General features: G+C 38.0%; 1 protein-coding gene across 5 annotated transcripts in view; it reads right to left on the bottom strand.

Annotated features, from left to right (window-relative positions):
* Window positions 1-17,713, bottom strand: part of CCNT1 (cyclin T1) — a 38,192-nt gene that overhangs the window by 4,121 nt on the left and 16,358 nt on the right. For 4 of the 5 annotated variants that reach the window (XM_019934518.3, XM_019934517.3, XM_073788746.1 and 1 more), the window contains 4 exons: window positions 17,197-17,242; window positions 15,871-16,034; window positions 15,638-15,708; window positions 184-6,157 (listed from right to left, as the gene is read on the bottom strand). In XM_019934518.3, coding sequence (XP_019790077.1) covers window positions 4,751-6,157; window positions 15,638-15,708; window positions 15,871-16,034; window positions 17,197-17,242 — 1,688 coding nt within the window. In that variant the 3' untranslated portion in view covers window positions 184-4,750. Of the gene's footprint in view, window positions 1-183; window positions 6,158-15,637; window positions 15,709-15,870; window positions 16,035-17,196; window positions 17,243-17,713 lie in introns of those variants that run through there. The other variant, XM_019934519.3, reaches the window with a different exon arrangement.

The raw sequence follows: 17,713 nt of genomic DNA, 5'->3' as shown, positions 1-17,713 counted from the left end.
AGGTTCACTGTAATGATCAAATCTTAGTTAGCTATTTCCAATGAACTCAATTCCCATAGGATCTTGTGCAGTAAGAAAGTACATACTATATTACCAAAACTAAAACAAAACTATTATCATATCAATCAAATGACAGTTAAAGACTAACTTGAAGACTCAGTACACATAAACAATAATCAGATGATTGTTTTATCATTAACATTTATTGATGGGATGGATAAATACAGATTGAGAAACATACTTGACAGCAAGATATCAAACTGATAGCCAGACTATAAAATGTATACAACATCCTTTTTTAAATTTTTAAAAAAATTTTTTTAATGTTTTACAAAGAGCCCTTACTATAATGGTCACTTATATCTTACCATTCACATAACAGCAGTAGAGATCCCAGGGGTAGCATCCAGAACTGAGGTGCCCCAAGGAGGACAGAGGCAAGAACAGAATAATATGCTGAGAAAGGGCTCTTAAGAGCAATACAAAGAAAACAGACAAAAATATCATCACAAAATTGTACCTGAGTGACATAGATTGGAAAAGTGTTTTACTTTTTTTTTTTCCTTCTTTGCTCTTTGGTCTGATAAGAAAACAGTTTTAGGTGTGTGGAGTAGGGTGGGGAGGTCAGTTTCAAATCCAGAAACCTAGGTTAACACTAAGTTAGTGGGCTGCATTCTTTTCTTTGGGTGCTTAACCCAGCCAGCACTTCCATCTTATAACCAATTCCAATGTGATCAACCACTAATCAGTTAAGGCCTCAGCTTTCAACTGAAGAGTTCCTGATAACCTGATGAAGACATACTTGCTCTGGCTTCAATTAGCATGCTCTCAAGTCTTTCTCTTCTCTTCATTCACCACGAATACACACTCATAAAGGGGAAGAGTAGACACCACTTTTTAGTAAACGTTCCTTTTTTGCCCTCCCTTTTCCAATGCCAAGTTCATGCTAAAAACTTTAGAAACATTAAAATGGAATGGTCTCCCACTTAAAAAATAATTCTCACTCCAGACCACTCTATCAGGCAGGATTATAGTACCATGCTTTTTATCCCACAGAGGGATAAAAAGATAAAACTTGACAGTGTGATAAAACATGAACATTTTTTAAACCACCAGGAACAAACACTCAGTTAAAAGCTGGGTGTTAACAAGCAGCAACACAAGAAATTTGGGGAGGCATCAAAGTCATTGAAAGTTTCATGGGACTGCAGAGGGCTTATTTCTCACCATGTGAAGGGTTGCATAGACTGCTTAAATTCTCCCAAACCCAAGAGAATAATATTTGTATTCCAACTTCAAGATGTCCTAGAATCCCTTTTCCTGGCATTATTATCAAAACAGATCATCAACAAAGGACTAATCCTTTTAAAATTTAATCAGTTCCCAAGTTCCCACAGTCCTGTGTTTCTATGGGGGAAACACAGATATGTTTAAAATCCAACCATACTGGGATAAGACTCCTCTAATTGCCTTTGTCCAGAAACAAGGCATAAGGGGTATGGATTTTCAACATGGGGAATTAAGTAGCAGAGGCTTAAGTAAATCCAGCACTGATGTTACCATGATTTTGTTTCTATATCCTAATCCATTGCTGTTTCCAACTGGAGATTTAAATTTTTCTATCAATACTGGTGAAGCCAATAATACAGAACTATGTAAAAGGATACATTAAATCAAAACACTAAAATCATTTTAAAAAAAAAAGAGGAAACTAAGGGTCTCAGATATGGAAACACATTGATTCAAGTGAAAAGACTAGACTAATTCCTACATATTTTCTAAACCCAAAACGCATAACTGATACTTCAGAAGACCAATGTAGCTTTAGATTAATGCTTCACTAGAGTTCAGCTAACAGCAACACAGGTATCTGATTAAAAGCCCTAATGACAATTCACAGGTATTTGTTTTTGCCAACATGAGATTCAAGCAAAGTTATAGGAATGAAATTTACAGAACTTGAGGCTCCAGGCCTGCTTACCACCACTTACCCTTGATAAGGTTAAAAGGAGGGGGAAAAAAGCCCTGTTTACTAGACTAACTTTGCATGTATAAATCCTGTTTCTCACCCTTTGAAGTGGTGAGGGTAAGAGAAGACACAGCATTTAGAAACCACACAATCTTCTGAAGCCTAAGCTTATGGAATCTGGACAACATGCATGCTAGCTGACAGGCACATCTGCTAACCCAAAGACAATGCAGTAAGCAGCTTCATGCAGAGCCCATAAGAAGTTTCATGACATATGCATAGATATAAAAGGGGACACTGTAGGTATCTTAAAACAGTATCAGGAGGCACTAATATAAAAAAGTCTCTAAATTGACCTATATCAGCAATGATCTACTAGTGCAAGGGCCAGACTATGCAGCGTAAAGCAGCTCTTAGGCTCTAGTAAGCACTTTTTTCAAGGTCACTCCTGACAAAGTTCTAAGGAACTACAGACTGCCATGGAGAACTGCTGAGGCCAAGTGGATATGTATCTCTGTGGTGAGAAAGTGAATGTGGTTAGAAAATATGTGACATTTGATGAGAAAAACTGAAAGCTGTAAAAGACATTTTCATAAATCAGTGATCATCAATTCCACAAGATACAGATGAAAACTAAATAACCTTTTGGGAAGGTCAGAAAGGAAAGCTGACTCCGCCAAACAAAATCTAAACAAATAGCCTAAATTTAGTAAACACACCACGCATCTACCAATTACCAAGTACCTAGCACAACACAGAAAATATCAAGGAGAAAGAGGAAAATGTCATCCATAAAAGTAAAGTGACATTCCAAGTCAAAAGTATTACTGGTGTATCAATCAGCACAGAGCTCACTTTACACAGCAACGGCAGGCACTCCAGACAGTTCAAATATGCAGAAGTGCAGGACACCAATTCACCTTCAGTTAAGGCTTACTGAATGAATTCCCTCCTATATTAGGCCAGTGCATCATCAATTCCAACTGTCTCAGTTTTCTCCCCAACCTGTTCCTGGCAAGCAGCAGCACATGTACAACTCCTATCTCCCTATGACTACCAATGAAAAAAATCAATTTATCCACAAAGAATATTTGGTGTGAAAGACGCTGCATTAAAATCAAGAAGACAAATTCAAATTGCATCACCTTTTCCATGGCAAAAAACACCATGAAGACTGAAAAAATATCACATTAAATAATCTGTGGCTAGGTGGCATTTTCAGCTGGACAACTTGGCTTAGAATTCTTTCTGGCCCCTTGAAAGATTTCTTTCCTCAACAAAAATGTTCACTCCTAAAATATGGGATAATTAAGCACCCATTAGAATAGGACTCCTGATCCATTTTTCTAAAGGACTCTTAGAAATCTACAGAAGAACTTCTGCCTAGAAGCTAAAACCACCAAAGATGTATAATCTAAACATAACGGTATCTGAAGGCTAGGCTTGCTCACCTTCATGGCACCAGCACTGTTAAATTCATAAGCTCCAATCTCTGAAGTCATATAGGCTGCAAAAATTGAGGATGCAGCTGCCTCCCTTCAGATCTACAGATAAAAATCAAGTCTTACATTCATAATATAATTTAAAATACAATGTCCTAAAAATTCCCAATCACAGTTTTCATTGTTTTCAGTATCCTTTAGCTCCATGGCTTCTCCCAGATCTATTCTCACATATGGTCTGGGCTTTCACAGGAAGGATAGTACATCCCCCTACCCTTCAGAGACCCTGAGACTGCTCTTACTTGAACACTTTCCCAAAGCCCAATATGAAAAAAAGGACACCCAATTCTGTAGGGCAGAAGCCAGCCTAGCTCTCCAGCCTTCTTCCTCAACCCCACCTTTGTTCTGTATCAAAAGGAAAAAGGGGGTAAAAAGGAAGTTTTTATAATGGAGTCCAGAGTCAGACCATTGGCTGCACCTGCCCAAACTAGAATTTAGAAGGCTACCCTCAATTACAACATAAAGAAAGAGAAATGTCAAATACAGGCCTCTTCCTTCCTTTATGTTTTAAAGGCCACACCGTGTTCTCTCTAGTAGACTGTTAGGAAGTAAAAATGGTGAAGTACAGGGAAGGAAAGATAAAACATGATTTTAAAACACACATACCCACACTTACATACACACTTAAAGGTCGAAACACTTCAAGTGGCCAGAGCCGATCTCAGAACTCACGGCCAAAATCCTATCCTCCCATCCCCACTACACACACACCCCCCACCCTCCAATCCCACCCCCCAGGACTCACTGCCGTGTATCTCATACACACAGCAAAATCCCTATCCCTTCCCCAATTATATAAAAAAACTAAACAGATAACTTACTTTCTTTAAATTATTTTTTTAAAGTCTCTTAAAAGATTTTGACATTTAAATACTTCCTCTCTTCTGATATATTAAACACCAAAAGGATCCACAACTGTTTGATAAAACAAACCCTCCATACTTCAGTCCTGGCAAGAAGAGGGAAGATATCAACTCTAATCGACCTAATTAGGAGGTGGAGAGGCCAAGAACAGAGAAAGTATTCTGAATCCTTCACAGCTTTAACACATTCTCACCTCTCAGTAAAAACTATAATAAAATAGTTAAATTTCTGAGGCAGGCGATATAATAACCAAGGCCCTCTACCACCTTCCCATGTCTCAATATAAATTTATTTCTAGTCCAACAAGGGTGACATGTTTCATAAGGGAAGTAATTTTCTTAGTCCAGAATCAGTAGTTTTAAAAAAAAAAAAAAAAAGATGTGTTTTTAAAGTTTTTTTCTCCTCTTTTTCTTTTTTACTTGGGAAGGGGTGGAAGTGGTGGAGGAGGTTCTGATGGTAGAGGTGGTAGCCGGGGTTTGTCTGTATTGCCAGGTCTGGAGGACATTCCACCAGCCCGTGGATTCAGATATTCTCCATAAGAATGAACATATTCAAACGCAGGTGGCTGAGTGGGCTGAACGCCTTGGGCATGGAGAAGGGAGTGAAGCATATTCACAGTATCTTGATAGTCTATGGTCTGGGTTGCATTGTGACCATTGGCCCCAGTGGAGCCTTTATCCAATTTCATGTGAGGAACTCGAGTTTTACAGCTGGGCTGTGAAAAAGTAAGGCCACTTGTGTCTGAGCTATGCCCAGGCAACTGGGCCATTGCAGGAAGAGGAGGGAAGGAGAAATTTATGGAAGAGGATTTAGTATTCTTGGCAGTCTTAGCTGAATGATCAAACACTGCCCCTCCAGTCTCTTCAGGGAAGGGCCTTTTACGAGAAGAACTGGAAGAGGAGAAAGAGCTAGACAAGCTATAGGGTTTGTGTGCTAAGGTGCTTGTCTGGCTACTATGTTTTGGATCACCTGGACGTTTGTTCCCAGTACTAGCTGGAAGCTGTGAGTGAGAGTGTTTGTGTGAGTGGTGATTATGATGATGATGATGATTAGATGGGTGAGTCTTGTGCTTTTCTTTGTGCTCACGGCTCTTTGTGACACTGTCATCTACAGAATTGTGCTTGTCAGCGGCAGTGTGAACTTTGATGCGCATTTTTATCTCCTCTGGTTTTGAAGTGGCAGCTTTATCTCCACTTGTCATTGGGATTCTCATTTTGAGAGCTGTTTTGTCAGTCTTTTCCAGAAAAGGCCGCTCAGGGTTTTCTGAGCCCTCTGTGGGCATTTTCAGAAGGAGGGAAGAATGGCTATCATGGTGAGCCAGAAGATTCTGGGCAGCGAAGGCATACTGCGACTTCACGTTGGCCTCCATGTTCTCCAGTTGCCTCTTCTGGGCAGCCAACTCTTCTGCATGCTTTGCACGGTATTCTTTCAGTGATACTTTAGCTGATGGCACACTCTTACTAGTCTGCTTCTGGGAAACAAATGCATTTGAACCATCCTGTTGCAAGGAATGATCAACTCCTATAAGTGCTAAATTCTCACTAGTCCGATGACCCTGAGCAGGTTCTACCTTAAAAGGAGGGTGGGAGGACAGCCAACGCTCACTCGGCAACATCTCCACATTGCTTAAGTTACTGGTTGACTCTTCAGTGGCTGGAAGGGAAGGCACTGCACTTGTGGTAGAAGAAGCTGACATACTCATTAAACCTGCAATAGTTGTATCTGAAGAGCTCTGGGAAATCATATTAAGGATTGTCTGCTCCGAAGTGTTTTCATCTGCTCCTCGGTCATCCGTTTTTGTTTTCTTGGCAGCCTGGCATGCCTAGAATGAAGCAAATAGCATCTTTTCACTTCAGGTAATTTATCAAATGGAAAAAAAACACTGAAATGAGTAGACTGTGTTTGCTGTGACATTGGGAGTTTGGGATAGCCCATAACCAGGAGGTTGCTCTAACATGAGACTGATAATTATTACCATCAGGAGAGATACGATTTTTTAAACCTTAAATCAAGCATCACAAGATCTCAAAGAGGTATCTGAACTCCCATGTTCGTTGCGGCACTTTTCACAATACCTAAGGTATGAAAGCAACCCAAGTGTCCATCAATAAATGAATGTATTTTAAAAAATGTGGTCTATATATACAATGAAATACCATTTAGCCTTAAAAAAGGAGGAAGGTTCTGTGAAGACAGCAGAGTAAGAAGCACCAGGAATCTGTCCCACCTAGACAACAACTGCAAAGGCAGAATCTGTCTGACATAACTATTTTGGAACTTTGCAGTCTGTTGAAGGCTTGCAGCTGCCAGGGTAAAGCCCTGGACAATAAACTGAAGTTAATTTCCCTCAATTTCAGCTCTCAGCCCCAGTCAGCTGTGCAGCTGTTCCTGGAGTCGCTTGCACACAGCTTGGGGGACGCTGGTTAGGCAAAAAGAGCTCTATTTTCCAAATACTGGAGATCTGTGGTCTGATCGCTGACTGCTGCTTTCAATCACAGAGATACAAAGAGAAAGGTAGCCATTGTTGTTGCACCTCCCTCCATTGTTGTAATCCCCTCCCCCTCTGGCTGAAGTGACTTCCCTGGATATAAAGGGCCAGCTCCCTTCCTCCCCCACTTCATTTTTTGCTTTTTCTCCCTTTGGGAGCCAGATATTAGAGTAGAACATAAAAAAAAACACTGTCCCTACAGAAATGTCCAGGAAAAGGCTCAGATAAGAACTGAGAAGACATTAATTTTATACATCAAGCTGATCCTCAGCACAGAAATATCCTTCAAAATCAAGCCCCCACCCCAAATATACAAAAAAAAAAAAAAATCCCAGCAAACTCCAGGAAAGGGAGAGAATCTGATTTCCAGAGTTACCATGTTATTAGATTCAAATGTCCAGTCTTCAACAAAAAAATCACAAGGCACATAAAGAAACACGAAAGTATAGCCCATTCAAAGGAAAAAAAAAAATCAACAGAAACCGTCCCTGAAAAAGACCCAATGGCAGATCTACTAGGCAAAGACATTAACTGCCTTAAAGATACTCAAGGAAATGAAAATGTCAAAAAGTCAAGAAAACAACATGTGAACAAAATTAAAGTATCAAAAAAGAGATTAAAAACTTTAAAAGAAACCAGAAAGAAATCCTGGAGCTGAAAAGTACAATAACTGAAATGAAAAATGCACTGGAGGGATTCAAAGGCAGATCTGAACAGGCAGAAGAATCAGCAAACTTGAAAATAGGACAATGGAAATTATCAAGTCTGAGGAACAGAAAGAAAAAAGACCGAAGCAAGTGAACAGAGCCTAAGGGACCTATGGGATACCATCAAATAGACCAATGTATGCATTGTGGGAATTCCAGAAAATGAAAAGAAAGAGAAAGAGGTAGAGAATATGTGAAGATACAGCAGCTCAGAACTCTCCAAATCTGATGAAAAAACATGAACATAGATATCCAAGAAGCTCAGTGAACTCCAGGATGAACTCAAAGAGACTCACATCAAGACATATCATACTTAACCCTCCCAGACTTCAGAGAGTACTACAAAGCTATCAGTAATCAGTGTGGTACTGGCACAAAATCAGACATCTGGATCAATGGAACAGAATAGAGAGCCCAGAAATAAACACACATGCCTACAGTCAATTAATCTTTGGCAAAGGAGGCAAGAATATACAGTCTCTTCAACAAGTGGTGTTGGGAAAGTTGGATAGCCACATGTAATTCAATGAAGTTAGAACACACCCTCACACCATACACAAAAATAAACTCAAAATGGCTTAAAGACTTAAACATAAGACATGACACCATAAAACTCCTAGATGAGAACATAAGCAAAACATCCTGACATAAATGTACCAAGGTTTTCTTAGGTCAGTCTCCCAAGGCAATAGAAATAAAAGCAAAAATAAACAAATGGACCTAATCAAATACAAGCTTTTGCATAGCAAACAGTAAACAAAACGAAAAGATAACCTATGGACTAGGAGAAAATATTTGCAAATCATGTGACTGATAAGGGCTTAATTTCCAAAATATAAAAACAGCTCATACAACTCAACAACAAAAAAACAAACAACCCAATCCAAAAAACATGGGAAGAAGACCTAAATACACATTTCTCCAAAGAAGATATACAGATGGCCAACAGGCACATGAAAAGATGCTCAACATCACTACTTATCAGAGAAATGCAAATAAAACTACAAAGAGGTACCACCTCATACGAGTCAGAATGGCCATCATTAAAAAGTCTACAAATAACAAATGCTAGAAAGGGTATGGAGAAAAGGGAACCCTCCTACACTGTTGGTGGGAATGTAAGATGGTGCAGCCACTACGGAAAGCAGTATGGAGGTTCCTCAAAAAGCTAAAAATAGAGTTGCCATATCATCCAGCAATCCCACTCCTGGGCATACATCTGGACAAAACTATAGTTCAAAAAGATACATGCACCCCAATGTTCATAGCAGCACTATTCACAATAGCCAAAACGTGGAAACAACCTAAATGTCCATTGACAGATGAATGGATAAGAAGATGTGGTACATATATACAATGGAATACTACTCAGCCATTAAAAAAGAACAAAATAATGTCATTTGCAGCAACATGGATGGACCTAGAGATTATCATACTAAGTGAAGTTAAAGTTAGACAAAGACAAATATCATATGATATCATTTATACATGGAATCTAAAATATGACACAAATGAACTTACCTACGAAACAGAAACAGACTCACAGACATAAAGAACAGACTTAGGGTTGCCAAGGGGGAGGGGGATGAGGGAGGGATGGAGTGGGAGTTTGGGGTTAGCAGATGCAAACTATTATATATAGAATTGATAAACAACAAGGTCCTACTATATAGCACAAGGAACTATATTCAATATCCTCTGATAAACTATAATGTAAAAGAATATGAAAAAGAATGTATATATGTGTATAAATGAACCACTTTGATGTACAGCAGAAATTAACACAACATTGTAAATCAACTACACTTCTATTTTTTTTTTTCTTTTTTTTGCCACACCACACAGCTTGCAGGATCTGTTCCCCGACCAGGGATTGAACCCACGCCGTGGCAGTGAAAGCGCCAAATCCTAACCACTAGACTACCAGGTAACTCCCCAACTATACTTCAATTAAAAAAAAAAAAAAAACAGATGAATGGGTAAAGAAGATGTGGTATATATACGATGGAATACAACTCAGTCATAAAAAAGAAGGAAATTTTTCCATTTGCAACAACATAGATGAACTTGGAGGGTATTAGGCTAAATACTGTATGTTACCACTTATATGTGGAATTTAAAAAATAAAATTAATGAATATAACAAAATAGATACAGACTCACAGATATAGGCAACAAACTAGTGGTTACCAGTGGGGAGAGGGAAGGGGGAAGGGGCAAGATAAGGGTAGGGGATTAAGAGGTACAAACTACTATGTATAAAATAAATAAGCTACGAGGATATATAGTACAACACAGGGAATATAGCCAATATTTTATAATAAGTATAAATGGAATATAACCTTTAAAAATTGTGAATCATTTTGTTATACACCTGAAATTTATATAATATTGTACATCAACTACACCTCAATTCTTAAAATCATGGTATCAAAAAAAAAAAAAGACATATCATACTCAAACTTTCAAAAGCCAAAGACAGAATTTTGAAAGCAGCAAGAAGCAAACTGTCACATACAAGGGATCCTCAATAAGATCATGAGATTTCTCAACAGAAACTTTGGAGGCCACAAGATAGTGAGCTGATACATCCCAAGTACTAAAAGAAAAAAACTGTCGGCCAAGCATCCTATATCCAGTAAGAATGTCCTTCAAAAAAGTGAAGGAGAAATTAATTATCTCCAGATAAACAATAGCTGAGGGGGGCTTCCCTGGTGGCGCAGTGGTTGAGAGTCGCCTGCCGATGCAGGGGACACGGGTTCGTGCCCCGGTCCGGGAGGATCCCACGTGCCACAGAGCAGCTGGGCCCGTGAGCCATGGCCGCTGAGCCTGCGCGTCTGGAGCCTGTGCTCCGCAACGGGAGAGGCCACAACAGTGAGAGGCCTGTGTACCGCAAAAAAAAAAAAAAAAAAAAAAGCTGAGGGGATTCGTGACCACTAGACCAGCCATACAAGAAAGGCTCAAGGGAGTCCTCCAAGACAGTAACTTCAAGCCACATGGAGAAATAAAGACCTCAATAAAAGTAAATACATGGGCAATTATAAAAGCTGGTATTGTAACAATGGTTTGTAATTGCACATTTTGCTTTCTACATGATTTAGGAGACTAACACATTCTCAGGGGAAAAAAAAATTAGTGTAAAACCTAGTATTACTATAACTTTGTCTTATAATTCCAAATCTTATTTTTTATATAGTATAAGAGCCTAATGCATCTAAAAGAATTATTAGTTTTCGGGGGGCACACAATTATTTAATTTTGTAACATCAACAACCAAAAGGGATGAGGATGCAGCTATAAAGGAGACAAATTTTGTATGTTAATACAAAAAATGAATGAAAAAGGAATTTAAAATTTTTCACTATGAAAAATCAACTAAGCACAAAAGACAGTATAATGCAGGAAATGAGGGACAAAAAAGCCGTAAGGCATACAGTAGGCATACCTTGGAGATACTGTGGGTTCCGCTCCAGACCATCTCAGTAAAGCAAATATCACAATAAAGTGAGCCACACAAATGTTTTGGTTTCCCAGTGCATATAAAAATTGTGTTTAGGGCTTCCCTGGTGGCGCAGTGGTTGAGAGTCTGCCTGCCAATGCAGGGGATGCGGGTTTGTGCCCTGGTCCAGGAAGATCCCACATGCCGCGGAGCGGCTGGGCCCATGAGCCACGGCCACTGAGCCTGCGCGTCTGGAGCCTGTGCTCCGCAACAGGAGAGGCCACAGCAGTGAGAGGCCCATGTACCGCAAAAAAAAAAAAAAAAAAAAAAAATTGTGTTTACACTACAGTCTATTAAATGTGCAATAGCATTATGTCTAAAAAAAAATGGACATACCTTAATTTAAAATACCTTATTGCTAAAAAATGCTAACCATCATTTGAGCCTTCAGTGAGCTGTAGTAGTAATACTAAAGATTACTGATCACATATCACCATAACAGATATAATGATAATGAAAAAGTTCAGCATACTGCCATAATTACCAATGTGTAACAGAGACACGAAGTAAGCAAATACTGTTGGGAAAATGGTGTCAACAGACTTGCTTGACGCAGGGCTGCCACAAACCTTCAATATAAAAAATGCAATATCCGCAAAGTTTAATAAAACAAGGTATGCCTGTCTAAAAATCAAATAGCATTAAGTGACAGAAGTAAATCTCTCCTTATATGTAATTACTTTAAGTGTAAATGGATTAAACTCTTAAGGAAAAGACAGAGATTTGTAGAATGGATAAAAACATATGATCCAACTATATGCTATCTACAAGAGGCTGAGATCCAAAGACCCAAACGGGCTGAAAGGGAAAGGATGGAAAAAGGTATACAATGCAAACGGTAACCAAAAGAGAGCATGCATGGCTATACTAATAGCAGACAAAACAGACTTGAAATAAAAAAAGATTTCAAGAGACAAAAAAGAGCATTATATATTTTAAAAGGCTAGCTACAGAAATTAGACATAGCAATTATAAACATTTACACACCTAATGACAGGCCATCAAAATATATGAGGCCAAAACCTAACAGAATTAAAGAGAAATAGACAGCTTTACAGTAATAGTTGGAGACTTCAATACCCCACTCACAATAATAGATCAAGCAGAAGATAAAGAAGTAGGACTTAATAAACTAACTAGATCTACAGACATACACAGAACACTCTCCCCAAAAACAGCAGCACATACATTCTTCAAGTGCATATGGGACATTATCCAGGACAGACCATATGTTAGGCTGCAAACTTAGTCAATAGATTTTAAAAGATACATATCATACCATGTATTTTTTCTGACCACAACAAGATAAAGTTAGAAATCAGTATCAGAAAGAAAATCGGGGAAAAAAAAAAAATCACAAAATTGTAGAAATTAAACCAATGGATCAAAGAAATCAAAAGGGAAATTAGAAAATACTTAGAGACCAAGAAAAACAAAACACAACATATCAAACTTAAGGTATGCAGCAAAAGTGGTGCTAAGGGAGAAATTTATAGCTATAAACACTACATTAAAAAAACCAGGGACTTCCCTGGCAGTCCAATGGTTAAGACTCTGCACTCCCAATGCAGGAGCTATGAGTTCAGTCCCTGGTTGAGGAACTAAGATCCAGTATGCCACACAGAGTAGCCAAAAAAATAAAAATTTAAAAAGTAAAAAGTACTTAATAAAAAAACAAGAAACTGGGAATTCCCTAGCAGCCCAGTGGTTAGGACTCCGTGCGCTCACTGCCTGGGGGGTCTGGGTTCAATCCCTGGTCAGGGAACTAAAAATCCCACAAGCTGTGCAGTGTGGCCAAAAAAAAAAAAAAAACAACCAAGAAACATCTCAAAATAACAAACTAACTTTATAACTTAAGGAACTAGAAAAAGAACTGAACACAAAGCTAGCAGAAGGAAAGATATAATAAAGATTAGAGCAGAGATAAAATAGAGAAAAACAAAAACAAAAATTGGTTCCTTGAGAACATCAACAAAATTGACAAATCTTTAGCTAGACAGACTAAGAAAAAAAGAGGGAAGACTCAAACTACTAAAATCAGAAATAAATGTGGAGACATTGCTACCATTCTAACAGAACAAACTGTATATCAACAAATTGAATAACCCAGACAAAAGGGACAAATTCCTAGAAACACAAAACCTATCAAGACTAAATCATGAAGAAACAGAAAATCTGAATAGACTTACAGCTAGAAATAAAATTCAATCAGGACTTCCCTGGTGGCCCAGTGGTTAAGAATCCGCCTGCCAATGCAGGGGACACGGGTTCGAGCCCTGGTCCGGGAAGATCCCACATGCTGCGGAGCAACTAAGCCCATGTGCCACAACTACTGAGCCTGCACTCTAGAACCTGCGAGCCACAACTACTGAGCCCACAAGCGCCTAGAGCCCATGCTCCGCAACAAGAGAAGCCACTGCAATGAGAAGCCTGCCCACTGCAACAAAGAGTAGCCCCCGCTCCCCACAACTAGAGAAAGCCTGTGTGCAGCAATGAAGACCCAACACAGCCCAAAATAAATAAATAAATTTAAAAAAATAAATAAATAAAATTGAATTAGTAATCAAAAATCTCCAAAGGAAAAAAAGACTTACTGGTTAATCCTATCAATCATTTAACAAAGTAATGCCACTCCTTTTCAAACTTTCCAAAAATTTGAAGAGGAGGAAACACTTCTCAACTCATTCTATGAGGCAAGCATTACCCTGATACCAAAGCTAGAAGAAAACACTACAAGAAAGGAAAACTACAGGCCAATATCCCTTATAACCACGGATGCAAAAATCATCAACAAAATACTAGCAAGATGAATTTGGTGGCATTTAAAAAAAATTACATATCATGCATGACCAAGTGGAATTTATTCCTGGAATATAAGGAGGGTTCAACGTATGGAAATCAACTGATGTAATATGTCACACAAACAGAATGAAGGAAACAAATCACATGATCATCTCAATTTGTGCAGAGAAAGCGTTTGACAAAATTCAACACACTTTCATGATAAAAACACTCAACAAACTAGGAACATAAAGAGCAAACTACCTCAACATAATAAAAGTCACATATAAAAAACCCACAGTGAACATCATATTCAATGGTGAAAGACTGAAAGTTTTCTTTAAGATCAGGAATAAGGAAAAGATGTTCACTTTCACCACTTCCATTCAACACTGTATTGGAAGTTCTAGCCACAGCAATCAGGCAAGAAAAAGAAACAGCATCAAATTGCAAAAGAAGAAGTAAAATTATCTCTGTTTGCAGATGACATGAACTTATATGTAGATAACTCTAAAGACTCAACCAAAAAGAATTTATTTTTTCTGATTTTATTAGAATTAATAAATGAATTGGACAAAGTAACAGGATACAAAGTCAACAAATAAAATTCAGGTACATTTCTCTACATAAATAAACAATCTAAAAAGGAAATTATGAAAACAATTCCATTTACAACAGCACCAAAAAGAATAAAATACTTGGGAATTAACCAAGGAAGTAAAAGACTTGTACAATGAAAACTGCAAAACACTGCTGAAAAAAATTAAGTAAAACATAACTGGAAACTCACCTATGTTCTGGATCCAAACATTAATTCAAACATTAATACTGTTAAAATGTGGGGGGACTTCCCTGGTGGTCCAGTGGTTAAGACTCCACACTCCCAATGCAGGGGGCCCGGGTTCGATCCCTGGTCAGGGAACTAGATCCCGCATGCATGCCACAACTAAGAGTCTGCATGCTGCAACTAAGAGTCCACATGCTGCAACTAAGAAGCCTACATGCCGCAACAAAGATCCCGTGTGCTGCAACTAAGACCCTGCACAACCAAAATAAATTTAAAAAAAGAAAAAATCCTAGAATTCATATGGAATCTCAAAGGACCCTGAATAGTCAAAACAATCTTGAAAATGAAGAACAAAACAGAAAGACTCACACTTCCTGATTCCAAAACTTACTGCAAAGCCACAGTAATCAAAACAGTGGGGTACTGACATACAGACATATAGATGAATGGAACAGAATAGAAAGCCCAGAAATAAACCTTCACATACATGGTCAAATGATTTTTGACAAGGGTGCCAAGACCTTTCAATGGGGAAAGGACAGTCTTCTCAACAAATGGTGCTAATTCCACTATTCATAAATAAGACTTTGAAAATATCTGAAATACAACTTTAGACTGCAATCTATATAAAAACAAAATTCTAAAATTTTGTTTTTTAAAAGCAGGTAATGTCAAAGACAAAATTATAATACCAGTTCTAATCTCCTAACTCTGAATCTTTCCTATACCAGAAGCCAACATTCCGTGACTCAGAAAAGCCAAATTTTTCCCCTTAACAGTCTCCACACAAGAAAATAACCAATGTTGCTGACCAAATGACTAAATCACAAGAGTTGCAAAACACCAAATAAATCTCACTGTCGCCTACAGCAATGAATTTCTGGGCCAGAAGCCAAGCTATGAAGTTGAAATTATGACTATTGCATAACTACAAAAAGGGAAATTCCAAACCGAGGGTACATATCCATATCTGGTATTTTCACTGGTTTGGTCAAAAGAAGAAAATGGTTTGTTCCACAAACTGACAGCAATAATTCTTACCCTCCAATTCCGAATTCGTTTGAGCCTGTTGGGGGTTTTCTCCAGAATCTGTAGAAATTCATGTGTCAGTTCTACAAATGAAATTAGAACATTTAAGAAAAACTCAGAGGCAGAAGTAATGAAATAAGAATAACCTCAACTAACTATATTCATCTGAAATCAAGTCACCTTTGGCCAGATATGTGACAGATCAAGAGCAAGTGCTATTCAAGGTCCCTTACTCTAAAACTTACCATCTAAAAGTTCCAAGGTCACAGTGGCGTCAACATACTCCCACCAGTGCTTCCCATCAGTTGAGACTGGGATCTCCCAGTTGGACCACTTGCAAGCCAGATGAATGCAGACACAGGCCACCACAGGAGGTGTGTACTGCAGGCTAAATGTGGTCAAATGCAGGCTGACATCAGAGGGAAGGAAACAAGAGAGTGTCATGAGCTCTCAATTCTGAACCCAAAGTCAAAACTCTCCATTACTTTAAAAAAAAAGTTAAAAAAAAAAAGTTAAAAAAATAAAAAACCCACTGGAGAGCAAGAAGGGCAAGAAATATCCAGTGCTCTGACCCAGCACCCAACATGATTTTTTCCATTAACCCACTGGCTCAGGTAACAACTTTTCTAATTTTTCTGACTACACATCATTTAATCCACACGCTAATGAAGGACTGGAAAAAATAAAAACAAAAATAAAAGACTGAGCATTCAGTTTTTTAAAATAAGGATTAATTATCCTGAGAATAAGCTCAGAACTTAAGGAAAATTATAAGATTTTTGATATGTATAATCCCTAAGTCAAATACCTAAGGAAATATTCTAAAAATTATCTTGTCTCATGCCAATCATAGGTCTGGTCTCTTTAAAATAATGAACAGACAATCATTCTCTCAAGTGTCAATATACTTGACAGTTTACTTTTAAAATTTTTCCCACCAGGCTATAAAAATGAACTTCTTAGCCCTGACAGTCATTAGGAGTATCTTTGGTTTCCATGAACAACCAGTAGACTGGAGATGAGAATAAGCAAGTCATTTGGTAATACAAGTTATGTATTAATTTTTTTCTTTAAAAAAGGAAGGAGAAAGAAAAAGTATCACAACTCTTTACACATATACATGCCCATTTATCTGGGCGTGGGTGAAGAAAAACAGAGTCTTTTAAAATATAGTAACAGCAGAATCCTCCAAATTAGATTTTAGTCACTGTCAATGAACCCCAAGTTTAAACAAACTTTCAGAATTATGCTCTTGGATATGTTAAAGCAAAGTAACAAATGCAGAATTAAGTAGGCTATCAAACGATCAGCAATAAATAAATATATCACTTTAACAAATTAAAAGAGCAGCATGGAAATTTTAAGGTACACATGAAAACTGCAGAAAAATCAACCTTTACCATAGAATTGTCTATAACACATTGTATCAGAAATCCTTGCCTAGATCTTTGGCTTCTAGTTTACTAAATGCAAGACCTGTCATCTTTCCATATACTCATCAAAAAGTGACAATTCTAATGCAAGTAAAGTACTATCCCAAAAACAGAAGAGAAAAATACTAAAATATAAACCTGTTGGTTGCCATGAAGTAAGAAGTCTGTGCTAAGTCCTTGCTTGCTAAAAAAAAGAAAGGGGGGAGGGGGAGAAGGTTATTAGTTCCATTCATTCTAAACAAGTATTTAGTAAGCATGTAATATTTGCAAGGCAGAGAATATAGTGGTAAATGAGGCAGGCATGGTCCCTGACCACCTGATGTTTACATTCTACTGTCAAAGAAAACAGTTTGAGTGATTTTTAATTATAATATTAATAATTATGCTGCTTCCCGACTTAGGGACCTAAGCTTTATTCTGCACACCAGGTATAAGGGGTACATGTTTAAAATGCAATTCCTGGGCATCCTCCCTAGAGTTTGACTCAACACATTTGGAGAAGAATGTAACAAACATTTTTACTTGTTAGTAACTCAGAGATCCTGATACAAGGGTTCACTGAGAAATTCTAAGCTAGGGGATGAACTAATTTGGAGGCAAGATCAGAATCCAGAAGACCTTGCTATATCTGGAAAAAATTAGCAAATAACATAAA

The sequence above is a fragment of the Tursiops truncatus genome, chromosome 11 (assembly GCF_011762595.2).
Source record: "Tursiops truncatus isolate mTurTru1 chromosome 11, mTurTru1.mat.Y, whole genome shotgun sequence".
Classification (NCBI taxonomy): domain Eukaryota; kingdom Metazoa; phylum Chordata; class Mammalia; order Artiodactyla; family Delphinidae; genus Tursiops; species Tursiops truncatus.
The sequence above is the reverse complement of the archived record's forward strand: the minus strand, read 5'-3'. Positions and strand labels throughout refer to the sequence as shown.